This window comes from Apaloderma vittatum, unplaced genomic scaffold (assembly GCF_000703405.1).
Source record: "Apaloderma vittatum isolate BGI_N311 unplaced genomic scaffold, ASM70340v1 scaffold43713, whole genome shotgun sequence".
Classification (NCBI taxonomy): domain Eukaryota; kingdom Metazoa; phylum Chordata; class Aves; order Trogoniformes; family Trogonidae; genus Apaloderma; species Apaloderma vittatum.
The window spans coordinates 1-17997 of record NW_009710607.1 but is presented as its reverse complement, the minus strand read 5'-3'; the positions used below and the strand labels follow the sequence as shown (position 1 = coordinate 17997).

The window sequence follows — 17997 nt, the reverse complement described above, 5'->3', positions numbered from 1 at the left end:
ACAATAACAATATTACAATATTAACAATATTGTATATATGACAATATTATAATAGTGATAATAACACATTTACTGGTTTGCAGGTCCAATAGTTGCAGAACTTATTACTGCTTTACAGCCCCTTCCCGTATTATTTTATAAGGAACAGTGCTGTGATGTAGCTTTTCATCCATCTTCAAATGTTTGCACATAAAACCTCTAGCAACACAGTGAAAATGCTTCCTGATTCTGTTGCCTTCCTCTTTTCTAATATTCCCTCTACAGATCCCTTGACATTATTTCCCTTTCTCTGCAGATTGCTGGTAGGAGCTCCTCGGGAAAAGGCCTTTCCATCCCAGCAAGCCAACAGAACGGGAGGGTTGTACAGCTGCGACATCACATCTCCAAACGCACGCTGCACACGTGTGGTGTTTGATGAGGAGAGTAAGTTTGTCAGCACTTTTTTTCTGGATTGAAACAGTTTTCTGATTTTTCGTTTGATGTATACTGCATCCAGTTCTGGTGTCCCCACTGTAAGAGGGACATAGATCTGTTGGAGCGTGTTCAGAGGAGGCCACAAAGATGATCCAGGGGCTGGAGCAGCTCTGCTATGAGGACAGGCTGCAGGAGCTGGGATTGTTCAGTCTGGAAAAGAGAAGACTTTGGGGGGACCTAATAGCTGCCTTCCAATACCTGAAGGGAACCTACAGGAAGGCTGGGGAGGGACTTTTTACAAGAGTGTCCACTGACAGGACAAGGGGAAATGGGTTTAAGTTGAAGGAGAATAGATTCAGATTGGATCTTAGGAAGAAATTCTTCAGTACGAGGGTGGCAAGACTTTGGAATAAATTGCCCAGAGATGTTGTGGCTGCCCCCTCCCTGGAGGTGTTCAAGGCCAAGTTGGACAGAGCCTTGAGTAGCCTGATCTAGTTGAGAGGCGGCCCTGCCCGTGACAGGGAGGTTGGATTAGAGGATCTCTAAGGTTCCTTCCAATTTAGGCCATTCTGTGATTCTATGATGTGGTTCTTTCCAGGGGCGGTGTATCAGACACTTGATTCTGTGGATTATTTTTACATAACTTTTTTTGCATCAGAATAAGTTGTAGCTTAATTGCTAAGACAGCACAAGATGCTTAAATCTTGGGAAATTTGGGTGTTGTTGCTCTTTTGTAAATTGCTGTGACACACGGTGATAGCTAGAAGCATTTAAGAAAATGGATGTTGTCAGTGATAAAATGTACAGACACTGCCACCTGCAGACTGTCTCGTGTACTGTATGAAGGACCTCTCGCGAGGACTTAAAAAAAAAAAAAAGGAAAGAAAAAGTAGTAGTTGTTAACTGTTAATATTTAAAGCTGTACTATGATACTCTGCAGCTGACCCGAAGATGGAGAGTAAAGAAGACCAGTGGATGGGTGTAACTGTCCAAAGTCAGGGGCCAGGAGGAAATGTCGTGGTAAGTCTAAAGGACTAACTTAGGAAAACATTTTTGGGTCTACAGTAAATGTGGATGGTCTGTGTTTCTATGCAGCTCTCTGAAAGGTAACTTTCCTGTGTTTGCTCCTGTGATTTCTTGTAAGGACTTAAGTGTCTCCTTGGCAAAGTAAGACACATGAGACTGTAAAAGCTTTAAATTATTTTTCTGGCTACGAGTTAGCCTTTCCTTATAACCTTTGTAGCAATCTGGGATGGAGAGTTCGATTTCAGGCTGTCTATTTAATTGTTCTTGTGATACACACATTGTTCCTTTTAAATGCTGCTTCCTACAGAAACAAGAGAGAGTAGTGTCATAAGGTTGTGGAAGTAGCAGGCTGTGGTCAGCCGGCTTTCCAAGATGATCAGCCTCACTTTCATCAGGGCCTTTGGCTGTGTTCCTGCTACAAAATAGTGTGGCCACTGCACTGCAGTAAGGCTACCAGCTATTTTTTTAAAGAGTTACCAGAGAATTTTACTTTTTTAGCTCTTTCTCAGTTAAATAAACCTCTTGTGGTGCTGCAGGATACCAGCTACATCATGAAATGGGTGCACAATGAAGCTTCCCCATCTAATTATGTTCTTGCAGGTTAATGTCACTGCTTCCAAAACTGGGGGCAAGTGAATCTGGAGTTAATTAAGGATGTGGAGGCAGTAATAACTTGCTTCAGTCTGCCTCAAAACCCAAAGGGGGGAAGAGCAGACACAGAGTCGTGCTCACTGAATAATTGATCATCAGCTAATGCTGTCTTGTCTTTTCTGAGAAGGAACTTTGTAAGTGACAAGTGGGAAATGCACTTACTAGATGGGGTGTGGGCAGCCTGAGGGTCGCAGGGCAGCACTGCAGTGCTCTGAGTGTGGAGTAGCTCCGGCTTTGCCTTAGGTTTAAGCCTTGAAGGGTTGTTAGCTCAGAAACCTGGCTTGCTTATGCTCTTCACACACCTCCTGCGTCTGTTTTTGCAAAAAAACACTGCTGGCAAAGGGGCTTGAGTGTTCCAACTCTTTTTACAATGGTTTAGTGGTTACCCCACTTAACCCAGAGGCAATTCATCCCTTGTGTTAAATATTTGAGTAGAATTCTGTTCCCAGGTGAGCAGTCTAAAAGGTTAAGGAACCTCAGTGCTGCTGCTCTGCCCCAGTGACAGTTATTCCCTAAGTGGGACATCCAGCATAGGAACACCCTCTCTCCCCTCCACTGGAAAAGCTTTCAGCCTCTGCTTTGAGGCACTTTTCTGGAAGGGGCGAGTTCTGAATAGTCTCACGTAGACAGTAGCTGAACCAGCTTCTCATGTTGTGCACACAAGTGGGTAAGTCATTTAACTCCGACAGCTGTGAGTGACAGCTTATTTAACTCTAACACAGCCACTTCTTTATGAGAGATAGGGTGGTTCTGTCCTTACTTCTCGAAAGAGAAGGGTTAGGTATCAGGGAGCGCTTCAGGGCAAAAAGCCTAAATCCCACAGAGAAGAGGAATTTAACCATGTGGTTTTCCTTGACCATGAAGCTGGTGCCTCTGGCTTGTATCCATACATGCCCAACTTTTCCCCTGTGCTGCCCACAGTGAACAGTGGACTCTCTGCATTGTAGCAGGGATGTGTGTACAAGATGACTGACTTACAGCATTGGTAGCATGAGGTACTGCTCAAGCAGACGAGCTGCCTTTGACTTGCCCACAAACATACAGAAAGCGTCACTTACTATCTCTTCTATCTTGCAGACATGTGCGCATCGCTATGAGAAAAGGCAGTATGTAAACACAGTGCAGGAAACCCGGGATATCATTGGAAGGTGCTATGTGCTGAGCCAGGATCTCACTATTAAGGATGATATGGATAATGGAGTATGGAGCTTTTGTGATGGTCGTTTAAGAGGCCATGAGAAGTTTGGTTCCTGTCAGCAAGGTGTTGCTGCTACTTTTACCAGAGACTATCATTATATTGTGTTTGGTGCCCCAGGCACTTACAATTGGAAAGGTAGGATCCGGCTTCCTTCCTGCCCACCCTTCCCATTTCCTCTGAGATTGCTCACAAGGGTTGCATCCTAAGTTGGTTTTGTTTGGTTGTTTGTTTTTTGGAGGGGGGAGGGGATAAGAGGGAGCTAATGCTTTTACTTGTTTGCACAAAATGCTGTGTCTCTGTATCAAAAGTATTTACTGAAGTTTCTTTACACAACTTTGAGCGAGTACTGAAGAATGGATAGTGGAACTTGGCACATATGTACAGCAAACGTTTCCCTGACTAGTCTTGATCTTATGGTGGGACTGACTGCTTGCTTTGAGACTTCCATACTGGAACAAAGGACTAAATTAAAGTTACTTGACCAACCTTTTTACCAGCATTTAAACAAATGTGAGATAGCTGCACTGAGATCTGTTTATCCTGCAGTATTCTCCACTTTGTGAAGTCTGTGGAAAGTAGTACTTTCCAAACGAGATACTGAAGAATTTCACAAATATAACTGAACAGAGCAATACTGCATGTATTCATATCTAAATCCATGGATATTCGTGTAATATTCTGTAGATCATCTGTCTGACTGAAAGCTAAGTACTCTGTATCTTCTAGGAGATACTCCAAACCTTAAGGGAAAAAAACTCTAGAGTTTCTGTTAGTTTATATTCAGAAACATGTAAGTGGCTGGCTCTGTCTTTTTCTTACAATGACTTTTCCCCATCACACTTCATTACACCAACAGCTGCAAACACTTCCCTCTTTAGAACATCTAATCCTCAAACCATTACATTTTTCCGCTCGTACACCTGTGCCTGCTATATGAACCATGCAAAATCTTTGAGTTAAGCTCTGGCACAAGGTGTACTTTAGTGAAAATGTAATCTTCCATGTCAACAAAATCTGACCAAGCTGAAACAGCATATTGGGTTCAGACACTGCTTTACTTTAGTTGCAGAGAAGCTATGACAGTATATCGGTCATAAGAGTATTTGTTTTTGTATCATGGAAAAACATGCTCATGCTTGCCAAAATATTAAATGTGCCTATTGACAGAAGGGAAGCACACATTCTAGCAAACAACAGCTCTTTTCCCCTTTATAATGTTCTATAAACATACCACTGGTGTTTGCCATAGCTGACCAGTGTTGTTTTTTTTTTTTTTGGTATTCCTGTGTACTTACTTCCCTTTTAAGAGAGGCTTTATGAGGTTAAGAACTGTGGGATGAGGGTGGTTCCTGACCAAGTTGGTCCCATTTTTGTTGAGAATTTTCTTGGTATCTCATGTTTTCCAGATCACTGTATAGCCTCTCTGTAGAGCTGTGTGAGATTCTGGCACATGAACAGAACCTAGAAATTCACTGCGTTTTGAAAACACTTTCACCCAGTGCATTATTCTGTGTCCCATTTAAACAGCAGTCGCTATCTCATTCATTGTCATTAATGTTAGTTGAGAACCATTTATCTGTTACTTTTCTCCCTTACCATTCATTGCTTTTATTTTATCATTTCATTTCTTCAGGGGTGGTTCGTGCAGAGCAAAAGAACCAGACGTTTTATGATCTGGGTATCTTTGATGATGGGCCTTATGAAGTTGGTGATGAGAGCCGCCAAGATAAGAATCTAGTTCCTGTTCCAGCTAACAGTTACTTAGGTAGGATTCAGTACATACGGTAAATCTCTGTGGGCTTCTTCAACATTTGTGATCCCAGCCTGGTGCAATGATACAAAATGGGAGCAGAACATCCGTCGTCACCCTGTTAACTGTTTTGAATAATTCACATCTCCCTCCACGGTTATGGACCAGTTAAATGATGCTCTGCTGAGGTACCTAGAAGAGCTGCTGATGTAATGAGAGATTTCAGACCTGTGATGAGGACCTGTGGATTCTCAGGGCGTAATTAGAATTTCTCTAATGGTTAAGTAGAGCATATGGCTCTGTAGTCCTTAGTCACAAGGTCTCTGCCATGTGGTATCAGAAGGTTTATCAAAATTTGATGTTCTGGATGTAAGCATGTAACCAAGACTGCAGTTTCTCTTTCCTGGTAGGTGGGTACAAATTTTTTATTCTTCAACTTCTTAAAACTCCAGCAGCCTTTCTGTGGGCCTTTAAAATACCATAGTATGAGTAGCGTTTATATTTTAAATGTGTGTGTTGCAGGATGTGAGTCTCCTGCACTGTGTGCATGCAGAAAGGCAGCAACGTGTCCTTAGGCCAGGGGCTGTTACTGTACACCACTGAGATACGCTGGTGCAGAGAAAAGGCTATGCTGCATTTCTGGCAGTTTTCTGTCCTGTATTGATCCACTGCTTTCAACATACACAACAAATACAATTTTGGTAACTTGAAACTGGAATTTCTGTGTGAGTGGTGGAAAGCTGAGCAGCTGAGAGGGGCATTGCTAATATAAAAAGTGAAAGCAAGTCAAGAAGAGAGAAAGCTTAGAGCTTACATAATGGTTAGAAGAAATAGAACGTGAACTTCCGTTAAATATCAGCAGTAATTACTGGGTGTAATTTTTTTTTTTTTTACATAAAAATAACAAGAGCTTACTTTAAAAGACAAGCTGATAGCCTGTTCTGGTGAAGTCAGAATTGGTAGGGTGAGGAGTGTTGTGGAGGTGTTTTGCTGTGAAGAGAGCAATACTGACTTCTTGTGGTTTCATAACAAATGTGTTTGCCTCCTACATGAAAATGCTGCCTTTGGTTTGTCACAATCTAAACCACTTCCACGCAAGCCTGCTGTTCTCTGGCATCACTCTGTGTAGACAGCAAATAACCACACTTACACCTGCTTTGCGTAACTATTTTTTTTTCTTCAATATTCACTCATGTTTACAGGTCTTCTATTTCTGACAGCTGTATCTGATACCCACCCAGATCAGTTTGTATACAAAACGTTGCCTCCCGGCATAGAGGTGGACAAATCGGTGGATGTAATGATGAATAGCTACTTAGGTTTGTGACCACATGAGGTGGCAGCATCTGGTCAGACATAAATCTCCAGACCTTTGACGTAATCCTCCTCCCTCCATCCCCCCTCATCTCAAATACATTGCAAGTAAAAGCATGTAAAAACGGATTTGGATGAAGAGGAGCTTACAGAGTAACATGGCTTCAGAGAAACAGTGATTCGTCACACATTTCTCCAAACCCTCTCATCCCTCCCACAGCTGGGACTCCCTGAATTCTTCTGAAACTCTCTCATTGTGAATTGCTGTAATTGAGAATTCTCCTAGTACTGGTGAAGTGTTTCAGAAGGGAGATGTCAGTCTGCTGACTAGTGTCTGTCTTCCTTGCAATATGTGTAATTTTCTACTTTGGCCTTTGTTGGTACATGCAGCATATTCCTTTAACTCAGTTTTTCATGTATTTTAAAGCATATTTATTTCTATAAAGAATATGTAAGATTACATTAATTTGAATGTGTCCTTTAGGGCTGCATTAAATCAAAATTGCCAATTTCACCATTACTGTGCAAGGTGATTCTCAAATACCGTACACATCATCCATGTAAAATACTGTGCCTGTGCAGTACATTTTGCATGTTTGCAACAGAATGACAGTGACTTGTACTTAGGAAGTTTTATCATAATTTTGCCAGAGGTGAAATACTCAAGCTATATTCAAGTGGTAAGGTAGTGTCATTTCCAAGCTGGTGTGTTTAAAAATGATCTTGTATTTAGTGTCTGGGAACGTTAGATCTGAGTGAGCAATGAAATAATACATTTTCTGGGGGGAATACTTAAATGTAACATATGGAGGAATGTAGACCTGTAAATGTGCACCCACGGGTCCAAAGAGAAATGGAGAATTCCCAGTATATCGTACTGTGTTTTAGACAAAACTTCTATTCAATATACCACTTTAATATAGTAGGGGAATTTATTTTTCCTATTAACCATAGAGCCTGGTAATTTGTTTGCTTATATTTTATTTCTTTCTCTGTTAAAGGTTTCTCTTTGGACTCTGGTAAAGGAATTGTCTCCCAAGATGAGATGACTTTTGTGTCTGGTGCCCCAAGAGCCAACCACAGCGGAGCAGTTGTTTTACTGAAAAAAGAGAAAAATCAGAGAGCACTTTCACTTGAGCACATGTTTGAAGGAGAAGGGCTGGCCTCTTCTTTTGGCTACGATGTTGCTGTTGTGGATCTCAACAGTGATGGGTAATCCTGCTGCCTGTGAAAGGGAGGATGGCAATCTGCTCTGCTTTGGTTTTTCACATTAGAAACACGAGAAATGCCTAATCCCATCTTGGCTGTTTTGCTGGAGGAAATGGCGAGCATCCCGGAGAACCAGCCAGGACACAGCTTGTAATGTCAGTGCAGCTGTTGTTGCTGGGCCAGTTCAATACATTTTTAGTCTTTGTTCAGAAGCTCTTTGGCTGGCTGACCTTGAGACCACAGTCTGATCAGTTATTTGTCACAGTTCTTCCGTAAAAGCACTGCTTTATTTTATTTTTTTTCTTTAATTCTAAGATGGCAAGACATTGCTGTTGGAGCCCCGCAGTATTTTGACAGAAGTGGAGATATCGGTGGTGCTGTGTACATCTACATTAACCAGAAAGGCAAATGGGAAGGCGTAAAACCTGTTCGCTTAAATGGAACCGCTGACTCCATGTTTGGTCTTGCAGTTGAAAATGTTGGGGACGTTAATCAGGATGGATACCCAGGTGAGTGAAAAATTATTACAGTAAAAACATATGTGACTTTTTTGCTAATGTCAGACTTGGAACATCTTACCCTTATCATGATTGCAAACTGCAGAAAGAGTAAGAATGATTTTAGATGTTGCAACTTATTTTCAACAGATATTGCAGTAGGGGCTCCATATGACGGTTTTGGCAAAGTATACATTTATCATGGATCCAAGAATGGAATAAATACAAAACCAGCACAGGTAATGAAATAAACTTTATATAATTAGTCTTGTACAAAATTAAAGGAAAACAGGGCTATCCATCTTCTTCCTTTTCATTACTATGTGGTGTGTATGCAAGGAAAGTCGCAGGACCCTTCAGAGACTGCACTGCTGATCAGAAAGATTAGGAATTCCTGGTTTTAATTAACTTGGAATTTTAATCTGATTTTAATTAACCTGGAACTAGCTGTTCAGAGAGGTGGTAAAAGCCCCATCCATGGAAACATTCAAGGTCAGGGTGGATGGGGCTCTGAGCAACGTGATCTAGTTGAAGATGTCCCTGCTCACTGCAGGGGGGTTGGACTAGATGAAACTTCAGTGTCATTTGCATGAACATACATTTCCTTGTATGTCTTCTTTCTTTTTTGTTTTTTCCCCTTGCTATAAGACAATGATGTTCACTTGTTACTTATTCCACTTTTATTGCTTTTAAATGTCTGAATTCCCTCCAATCTGTTTGCTCTTTAGATTCTTGATGGTGAAAAAACAGGCACCAATTTCTTTGGTTACTCTCTTGCTGGAAACATGGACCTGGATAAAAATTCCTACCCTGATATTGCTGTTGGTTCCCTTTCAGATTCTGTATCTGTGTTCAGGTATTATATACAGAACAGTAACTGATTACACCAAGGTTTTGGTTTTAGCGTTTTAAAAACAAACTGCTAGGAAGTAACAAAAAGCTGTTTGGACCTGAGTGTATTTGTCCTTCTACAAGTTGGAAATTCTGGGGGAAAAAATTCTACGAACCAGTCTGTTAGTTATATCAACCTCTTTGAGAAGCTTCCTCACAAGCAGCACAGGGTAAGAGTGTGAACGTGGACAGTTCCTGCGGAGCACTGGTGTGTGCAGTGTGCCTGCTGGTGCCCTTGCTGTGCCCTGCGGTAACTCGCTTGGATGCCTGTGTCCTTTGATGGAATTAAGGGCAATAACTCACTTCTCCTTAAGGCAAAAGAATAGCTGATAGTTTTGCTAGAGCTTTTGTTTGCTGCTGTTATATATATCTAATCCTGCTCTACTGGAGATAGCAAAAAGCCAAGCTGAGGATCTAAAAGCAGTGAGGCACACGCCCTTGCAGAGGTTGCAGTGGGGTCCGTGGAACAGCTGTGAGGGAGCCCTGCTGCAGAAAGGATCCTTTTGGATTTCTGTCATGTGTGCCTTAATTAGGGATGAGATCACAGTCTTTTGCAGACCTCCGCTTTTTTTCCAGCTTAGTCTACTGCTTAGTAATCTCTAGTAAAGACCAGGAAGAGAACTGTCTCCTCTATCAGAGCTGTGAATGCTGCATCCAGTTCAGGTCTTCTGCAGTTAGTCTCAGGTGCCAGCCGAGGGGGAGCAGAAACTCTTAGTTTTATCTTAGTTTTGAGCATGAAGTAACTCTACCTTTCAGGCAGAATGACCTTTTCTACAGTTTTTTGATGATCCCATCTCTAAGGTGTATGTCTGTGTACATACTTGGATTGAAATAGCACCCAACAAAAGCAACACATGCCGCTTGTGGAGAAGGACAGAGTAGGTGAAAGGGAAGTTGGTTAGATTATTAAGTGTTCTACTTGCCAAAAGGAGCTTTAATCATTTGCTGATAAAGGCAGTAAAAATCTTTACAGAGGTCAGAACAAAAACCTTTATGGTGACAAATGGTGAAAGGGGTCACTCAGTTAAAAAACATTTGCTAGAAAAGGAGGAGGTGACTTACTGGTCATTTTGAATAACCCTGAGATGCTTCGATGAGAGTGGGATCAGATCATTCATTTGTTCATGTGAACTGTCTTTTCTTGTCCCTGCCAAAAAAAGAAGAGAAAGTAAAAGTTGTCAGGCTGAATTATGGTTACAGCCTGAACGCAGAGGAGTCAGGAAATGAAAAAATTGTTTCCCACAGCCACCCAGGCTCCACATTGTGATCATTAATCTAAATGAACTTCAGTACCTACAGTTGTTCACAGGGGCTGAATTACTATAAGGGTGGGAACCATCACTTTGAATGTTCTGGTTTTTGTATGTGTATAAATTGACCATCACATCATCACACTAATGTACCCTACTTCCCCGTCAGGCATTTAACACAACTGCAGTTGTTTTTTGTGACTTGCTTTGCTTAGCTTTAAGTAGCTTTTGTTTCGAACCATTATCAAAGGCAGAGATATTTCAAAGGTATTTCTTGGGGTGTCCTTGTTGCAAATCAGTGCAGACATGGAGGGCGTCTGGGATTCACATGAGTTATTTTATTAAACTCAATAGAAACTTCTTTTTCTTTCTTTTTCCTCTCCTTTTCATTCCCCGTTTTTTCTCCCAAATGAAGATCTCGGCCTGTGATAAGCATTAGAAGAAGTATTACAGTACAGCCTGACAAAATTGATCTAAAGAAAAAGAACCCTGAGGACCCTAGTGAAATATGGTAAATTTTTTTTTAAAACTACTCTATAGGAAACCTTGATGTATTGAGCCTTCTGTTCTCAAAATTCGTTCAGTCAGTGATGATGTTGCAGTGAAGAGATACGACAGTCATGCAGGTTAAGCAAATTTTATCTACATGTGATCATTTTGACTTCCTGAATTTGCTGGGACTACTATGCTAAAGACAAGATGTGGAGTATGTTCTGGTCACAATGTTCATTTTTGAAAAAGAATGTCACTTTGCTGCTTAAAATTTTAACCTAAGTGTCAGCTTTCTCACGAATAAAGATGTAAGAACAAATGCCAAAAAAATTTTGGTTAATTGCTTGTTAACCATTTTATCTTGCTTTGTAATTCAATATAGTAAGTGTCAAGTTACTGTTGTAGCATAAAAATGACAGTCATAAGACTGATAATATCAGTCAATGAACTATTAAAATTTTTCAGTCTTTTGGACCATGCCTTAATAAAGTTAATACTAATTTCTTGGCACTTTTTACAGGATGGATGTGAAAGCATGTTTTCAATATACTGCAAACCCCAGTGATTTAAATCCAAGAATAAGTAAGTTCTGAAGATAATTTTTTTTGGTCTTTTTGTGACATGGTTAGTTTTCTGGGTTTTTTTTAGAGTGTATCATGGAAGAACAGGACTCAAATTATAGTGACTCATCTCAGACTGTGACTGTCAAATTTAAAATGTGACTCAATACTCGGATTAATCAGCTCTTGCACTACCTGTATTTAAAGGAAGATGCATTGAGTCATGCAGGTGTGTTAGGAAGTTCTGTGGATGACAGACTGAACTGAAGCTTTCTGGGTGATGTCACTGCCAGAGAGCAAATGGTTGCCACATGGAGGAAAACCATTTTGCCTTTCTAGATTGCTGCTGCTTTAGAAGATAGTTTTAAAAGCCCATTTTCCATATAAGTAAGCATTATTTCTTAGTGGAGACTTACCTATAAAATGGTGTTCTGTATTCATGAATTTTTTTTTCCTTAAAATCAGTAACAAATAAAAAACCACCTGTGTATTTAATAGGAGTCTGGAAGAGTCCACCATAAATATAGTTTAAAATGTAAAGCGTTAGTTTCTAATGTTCCCTGTTTTTTCTCTTGTTACAATGTTGCTGTTACTACACCTTAGAAAACTGAGGAAATGAGAATAATTTTAAGGCCAAACCTCCTTCTCCTCCTGTTTGTTGTCTTCAGTTTCTCGGTTACCTGTAAAATCCATAGGATGTACCTGAACAAGGTCCTGATCCTTCAGCAGGTCAAGTGCTTCCAGCTCTCAGAGGCGGCTCACCTGTGCCCTTCTGCATGCTCCCTGGTGCCTTGGGTGCTGCTCCCATCCTTGCAGCATTGAATCAGCTAGGTGAACACACAGATAATTAAAAGCTAACAGATCTATCAAAACATGCCTCAGGATACAACTAGAAAGCTCTACTTTCACAGTTAAAATTAATGCTTGACCTCAAAAATCCTGCTGGCTGCTTAGGCACTATTTGGGACAAAATGGGAATCAAGGACAGCCGAGTGAGAGCGTTTACAAAGTTTGTGTCTCAGCCCTCTACTGGCTGCAGTGACAGCTGCTCCAGCCAGCTCTGCCTGCTGGCCAAGTGATGGGAACTTTGGAATAAAAGGATTTGGTTTAGAAGTTTCCTGTACATCTACACACAGGGGTACCTGGCCCTCAGGGACAAAACTGACAGGCGGTGAAAGTTTTTTAAATAACTGAAAACAGTTTCTGAAGCCCAACACTGGGTGAAAGGGTCTTCTAGAATAACATTTTAAGATCATATCTGGTGAAATTAAAAGTTCTTTTTAACAAGGCAAGGGTTCTTTTTTCTAGTGACATACTTTGTTTCTGCCCACAGAGATCAACTATACATTTGAAGCAGAAAATGAGAGAAGGCAGCTAGGCCTGCCGTCCAGGGTACGGTTTAAAGACCACCAGTCCGATCAGTTTACTGCAAGCACAACTCTAAGGGGGCAGAACTCTAAAGAGTGTGTGGCAACCAAGCTTGTACTGCAGGTAAGGCAGAGTATTTTATTTTTATTTCATTTAGATCCATTGCAAACAATAGCATGCTTTTGTTTTTTCAGCCTCATGGTACCACCTCTTTATGTAACTTTAAAATCACATGCTTCAAACACACAAAAGAAAAATCACAAAGCTTCAACACTACAAAATAACCATAGGTAAAAGTAGTGCCTGTCTGTTTTCCCTGCTGCTGCTTCCTCCTTTATTACAAAGTGTGAATAAAAGTTGCAAGCACTGTGGCATACTCCAGAGATCAGTAAAGCTGAAATAATTTAGAAAAGTAGAGAGGGAATAAATGCCAAAAATGGAGAGCAGTTTCCAGCAGAAGTAATTGTTACAGAATTTAACAGCATGACTGGCTAGGACGAGAATTTTAACCCACGGCTTTCAGAGGGGATGAATGAGCAGGATGGGGAAGTGCAGTGTGTGCTCTCTGACCTGGCTGCCACACTGGCCCTTGAAGGTGACACTGCTCCAGGAGCTGAACATGTTCCCTCGCTGCAGCTCAGCAGTAACGAGCCAGCCTCCAGGGTTGCTTTTGACTACAGCAAATTAGAAGAGCCTGAACTTATGCAATAGGGGGATAGTGTGTTATTTTTCTGTTGTAGTGTGAATTTCACTTACCTGAGTTACTGCATTCCTAGGAATCCTTAACAGTGAGAGAAACTATCAGAGTGGGAAGCCAGGGAAAGAAGCACCAAAAGAGGCAGTAGGGCTGGGCTGCTTGTGTTCTTGCACATTATTAGAAAATGTTTGGTTTCTATATATGGTTTCAGTACTGCAAAATGTAGCAGAAAAAAAAATTGCTTTACTGCTTATTCTAAAATGTGTAACAAAAGTCAGTCTTTGTGTTGTTTTTTCTTCTCTGCATCGTCCATTAACTATGTCATTTAAAATATTTTAGCAGGAAAAAATTAAAGATAAGCTACGCCCCATTCCAATATCAGTCAGTGTTAAAATTGCTGGCCTGGAGTCTAGCTCACCATCCACAAGAAGAGAAAGAGCACTTCCGGATCTTATACCAATTCTAAATTCAAATGAATCTGAAACAAAGACCACAAAAGTAAGCCTTTAATATTGCAGTTTCCCATAAATATGGGCTTTGATAAATCACTGAATTTTAAAAACTGTAGAAAGCTAAATTATTACTAAAGGGAACACCTGGGGTGGCACTGGACTTGTAACTACTGGCTTGTATTTTATGTTGTTATGAACTTGATCCTGTGCTGCTTTTTCAACAAAAGTGAAGATGATATAGCTGCTGGGGTTTTTCTTCTCTCCCCTGCAAGTTTAGGAGGAAATGTACTTTTTGGTTAAAAATGAAAATCTATTGTCTCCTGCTGTGAACAGTTGTCCCACAACACAAAATAATGTGCAGTCTCATTCTTCCATGGTTAGGGTGCTGCTACAGCATTAGAGCTCTGCAGCAGTGATGTACAAGAAAGGGAGTATCTTCGGTAAAAGAATATCTTGGGTTAAAGTTCTTATTTCCTGAATGCTCACTGAAGAATCAAGCTTAAGGGTGTTTTTCCTCATTAGAAGTGTACCTCTCACTTAGAGGTACTAACTCTGTCTTTTAGTCACATTTCAAATTTTAAGTTATCAGCACCAAGGGCTATGTCTCACAAAGAAAAACTCTTGACAGGCAGGAAGTAAGAAGTTAAAACCTTATCCAGGAAAGGATATGAAGGTTATAACCTTACCTATCCAGGAAAATGTCTCTTGAGTTCCCTGTAGATGCTTTATGCAGGGCACATTAGAAATCTTGTTGTAGGCCAGTATCATGTGACATACAGTAAAAGCACTTTTGTTTGGTTTTAGGTGGAGTTCTTAAAAGAAGGATGTGGAGAAGACAATGAATGTCACAGCAATCTGAAACTTCAGTACCGGTTTTGCTCTAGAGAAGGAAATGAAGACAGGTTTACTTATTTACCAATGTAAGCCTTGATTAATGCATTGCTAAAATCCCAATTATTGAGTGCTTAGAACTTTTAGGAGAGGGTTTTGGGAGACAGAGCAGCTTTGTTCTAGTCTGGCACAGCTCTGTGAGGCAGTACTGATCTGTCAGGGCGAGGAAGGTGGGGGAGCAAGCATGGGCTTTAGAAGAAGAGTGTAGTACTGGGTCAGATGGATACAAACTGGCCACAACTGTGCAGGTATGGGCTAAAAGTTGGGAATAAAAGTTTGTAACCCCTGGAAAAATGAGATTCTAAATCAGCCTTGCAGTAGTTTTGTTGCGTGTGATACTGTTAACTGTTTCTGAGATGAAGTTCGACTGTGAGTGTGATGTGATACGCTCCAGTCAGTGGTCTAAGACAAGCAGTTACAGAGCAGTGCACAGAGAAATCATTTCACTGTAACACACACTTAACACCCTGCTGCATCCTCCTCCCTGGAGGGCCAGTGAAATTAGAAAAGAGGTGTAAAACAAACCAAAGGAAGTAATGTCTACTTACTGCCAACAGTCAGTCATCTTTAGCAGTGAGTGCCACAGCCTGACTTGGAAGCCAAAACCACGTCTGCAAGAAAAAAGTACGCCAGTAGATTTATTCAGGGAAAATTCATCACTGTTAAACATGAGCCATATGCAAGTGCTGGTTGAGAAAATACTATAAACTTTTGATTATTTGAGGGCGATAGCAGTCTGTTCTGTCCTGTTACCTGCTGGCCACTTTAAGAGGTGGAATACTGGTCTGAGGAGAAAAACTATGACCATTCATGTGCTTATGGTTTTACCATAATTCTTCCCTAATAGAGGGAAAAATATTAAATATGGTAGACCATATTTAAGAAGGAAACTTTTGTACACATTTGTTTTATTAATGCATATAACCCTGTATATTCTGTTTCTGTAGTGAAAATGGCACGCCAGTGCTTGTTCTGAAAGATCAGAAGGATATTGCCCTGGAAATAACAGTGACAAACAATCCCTCTGATGCAAAAAATCCACAGAAAGATGGTGAAGATGCATATGAAGCTAAACTAATTGCAACTTTTCCAGACAGTCTGACGTATTCCGCATTCAGGGAGATGAAAGGTTATCCTGTAAGTATTTTTAAGAGAAAATATAATGAAATTTTAAAATATTTTTAGCATATTTTTACTTTTAAGTGTATTCTGTTTAATCAGGAAAAGCAGCTAACGTGTGGAGCTAACCAGAATGGTTCTCAAGCAGAGTGTGAGCTTGGAAATCCCTTCAAAAGAAATTCCAACGTAAGTTGTGCCTATTTTTACTCAAGTTATAAAATCTGATTCCTGACTGCAGTCGTCCAAAGTTTATGTGTGTTGTAACTGGATTTGGATCTTTCTCTTTAACTTTCTAACTTGACAGGGTATTTCTATAATATTGCATGTATTAATATATATTACAAAATGTTTACATATTTCATGGGCATTCTTTCTTTCTTGTCTAGGTAACGTTTTATTTGATCTTAAGCACCACTAAAGTGAATGTTGATACAACAGACTTGGACATTAATCTGAAGTTGGAAACGTAAGTCTTTTTGTGCTGCTGTGTTTTTAATACAGTTGTAAACATTTTGAATTAATTTGCTAGATTCACAAAAGCAATTTAATAGTAATGAGAAAACTGCTAGATTTGTAAAATAAACAGCATTGTTTCCTTTTCATCATAGAACGAGCACTCAAGTTAATTCGACACCAATTATAGCTAGTGCTAAAGTGGTTCTTGAATTGCTTTTATCGCTCACTGGGTAAGTGTTTATAGTGTTAATGCGTAGTGGGGGCTGGGGATGAGAGTTTTGCTGCAGATTTCATTAAAATCTGATTATTCTCCTTTCCCACCCCCACGTGACAGAGTTGCTAAGCCTTCTCAGGTGTATTTTGGAGGCAACATCGTTGGTGAGAGTGCTATGAAATCTGAAGATAATATTGGAAACCTCATAGAGTATGAGTTCAGAGTGAGTAATTCAGATAAATTCCAGCAGCTGCTTTTAATCAAATGAACAGCTTCTCTATGCCTATGAATCCCTGGAAAAGTTGTTGGATTTAAAACTGTTTTTTCTTGTCCCGAAACCCCAACTTCCTGATCAGAACAAGCAGTCTGACTGCAGACTGGACCTTCTTTAGGCCTTGGCGTTTTACAGTCATATTTTGAGGAAGTGGCCTGAGGCTGGCTGCATGCTTGTTTTTTTTCAGAGCAGTTCATGCACATTCATTTGTACAGCAGAAAGCCCTCTGCAGGTAGGCAACAAAACTGAAACCCCAAACCCTGGCTGGGTCACGGCCAGGGCTTTGCTGATGTGCACGAAAAGCAAGTACGTGCACAGGATTGAGCAGGCACAGGAAGACACTGCGGGAGCTACTTCAAATGTGTGGGTCCATTGCTCTCTTCTGGTCTTCTCCTAGTTAGTAAATCAAGGAGGCGGCTAAGAGAGATGATTTTGGTTCTGTAAAAACTCTTGTTTATTAGCAAGAGTTGCTTTTTCTCCATCATTAATGCAAACCCTAATGTCTTTATGGATAGTTTGTCAGGATTAAAGTCATCTCTGTCAATTCTTTCCTTCCTTCTGTACCTGCATGCATAGATTAAAGCAGAAGCGTGGAGCACAGCATAAAGTTAGAGTATCTGTTGTACAACTTGCTATCATGAACAGTAGCACTAAGAAAGGAAAAAAATAGGTTAGGAAAGAACTTGCAGACCTGGGAGAGCAAGAGTTGGTTATCTGTGTCAGAGTTCCTCATAAACTTGCATTTTGCCTCAGTTGTGTAACAGACTGATTTGTTAACTCTTAATGGGAGCTGTTGTTTCACATGAAGATAGCTTTCTAAAATCAATAGCTTGAAGTTTATGTTAGGGAGTTTTAATCCTTCTGTGTTGAAACTCTGCATTTACTTGCTCTCCAGGTGTGCTAGTTTTAGTATAAGCTTTATCTTTATACTCTTTTGACTGTCTTTCATGTGCTTTAAAATTTTCTGTTAGCTGCATGCTTAAAACTTGCCCAAGTCAGTAACGCTTTCGATCAAAAGAAAATCCCTTTAAAAAGTATTTCACAGTATAAAGAATGTTTGTTTTAACAGGTAACTAACTTGGGCAGACCACTGAAAACCTTTGGTACCGCTTCCCTGGACATCCAATGGCCAAAAGAAATTAGTAATGGCAAATGGCTGCTTTATTTGATGAAAATAGATTCGAAAGACTTGGAGAAAGTCTCCTGTCAACCTGAGAGTGAAATCAATAGTCTACATGTTGCGGTATGTTACTGTCGTGGGTTAGGGCTGGGCC

General features: G+C 40.4%; 1 protein-coding gene across 1 annotated transcript; it reads left to right on the top strand.

The window, feature by feature from the left end:
* Positions 1-301: 301 nt before the first annotated feature.
* On the top strand, positions 302-17966 carry ITGA6 (integrin, alpha 6; the record flags this gene model as incomplete). The annotated part of the gene is made up of 19 exons (XM_009867328.1): positions 302-423; positions 1355-1434; positions 3169-3424; positions 4923-5054; positions 7355-7565; positions 7878-8071; positions 8210-8298; positions 8788-8915; positions 10616-10711; positions 11213-11274; positions 12586-12743; positions 13660-13815; positions 14574-14689; positions 15608-15797; positions 15882-15965; positions 16166-16245; positions 16388-16465; positions 16570-16672; positions 17793-17966. Coding segments are annotated over exons 2-19 (2376 nt in total), but the record flags the coding sequence as incomplete, so codon positions are not given.
* Between the last annotated feature and the right edge of the window lie 31 nt (positions 17967-17997).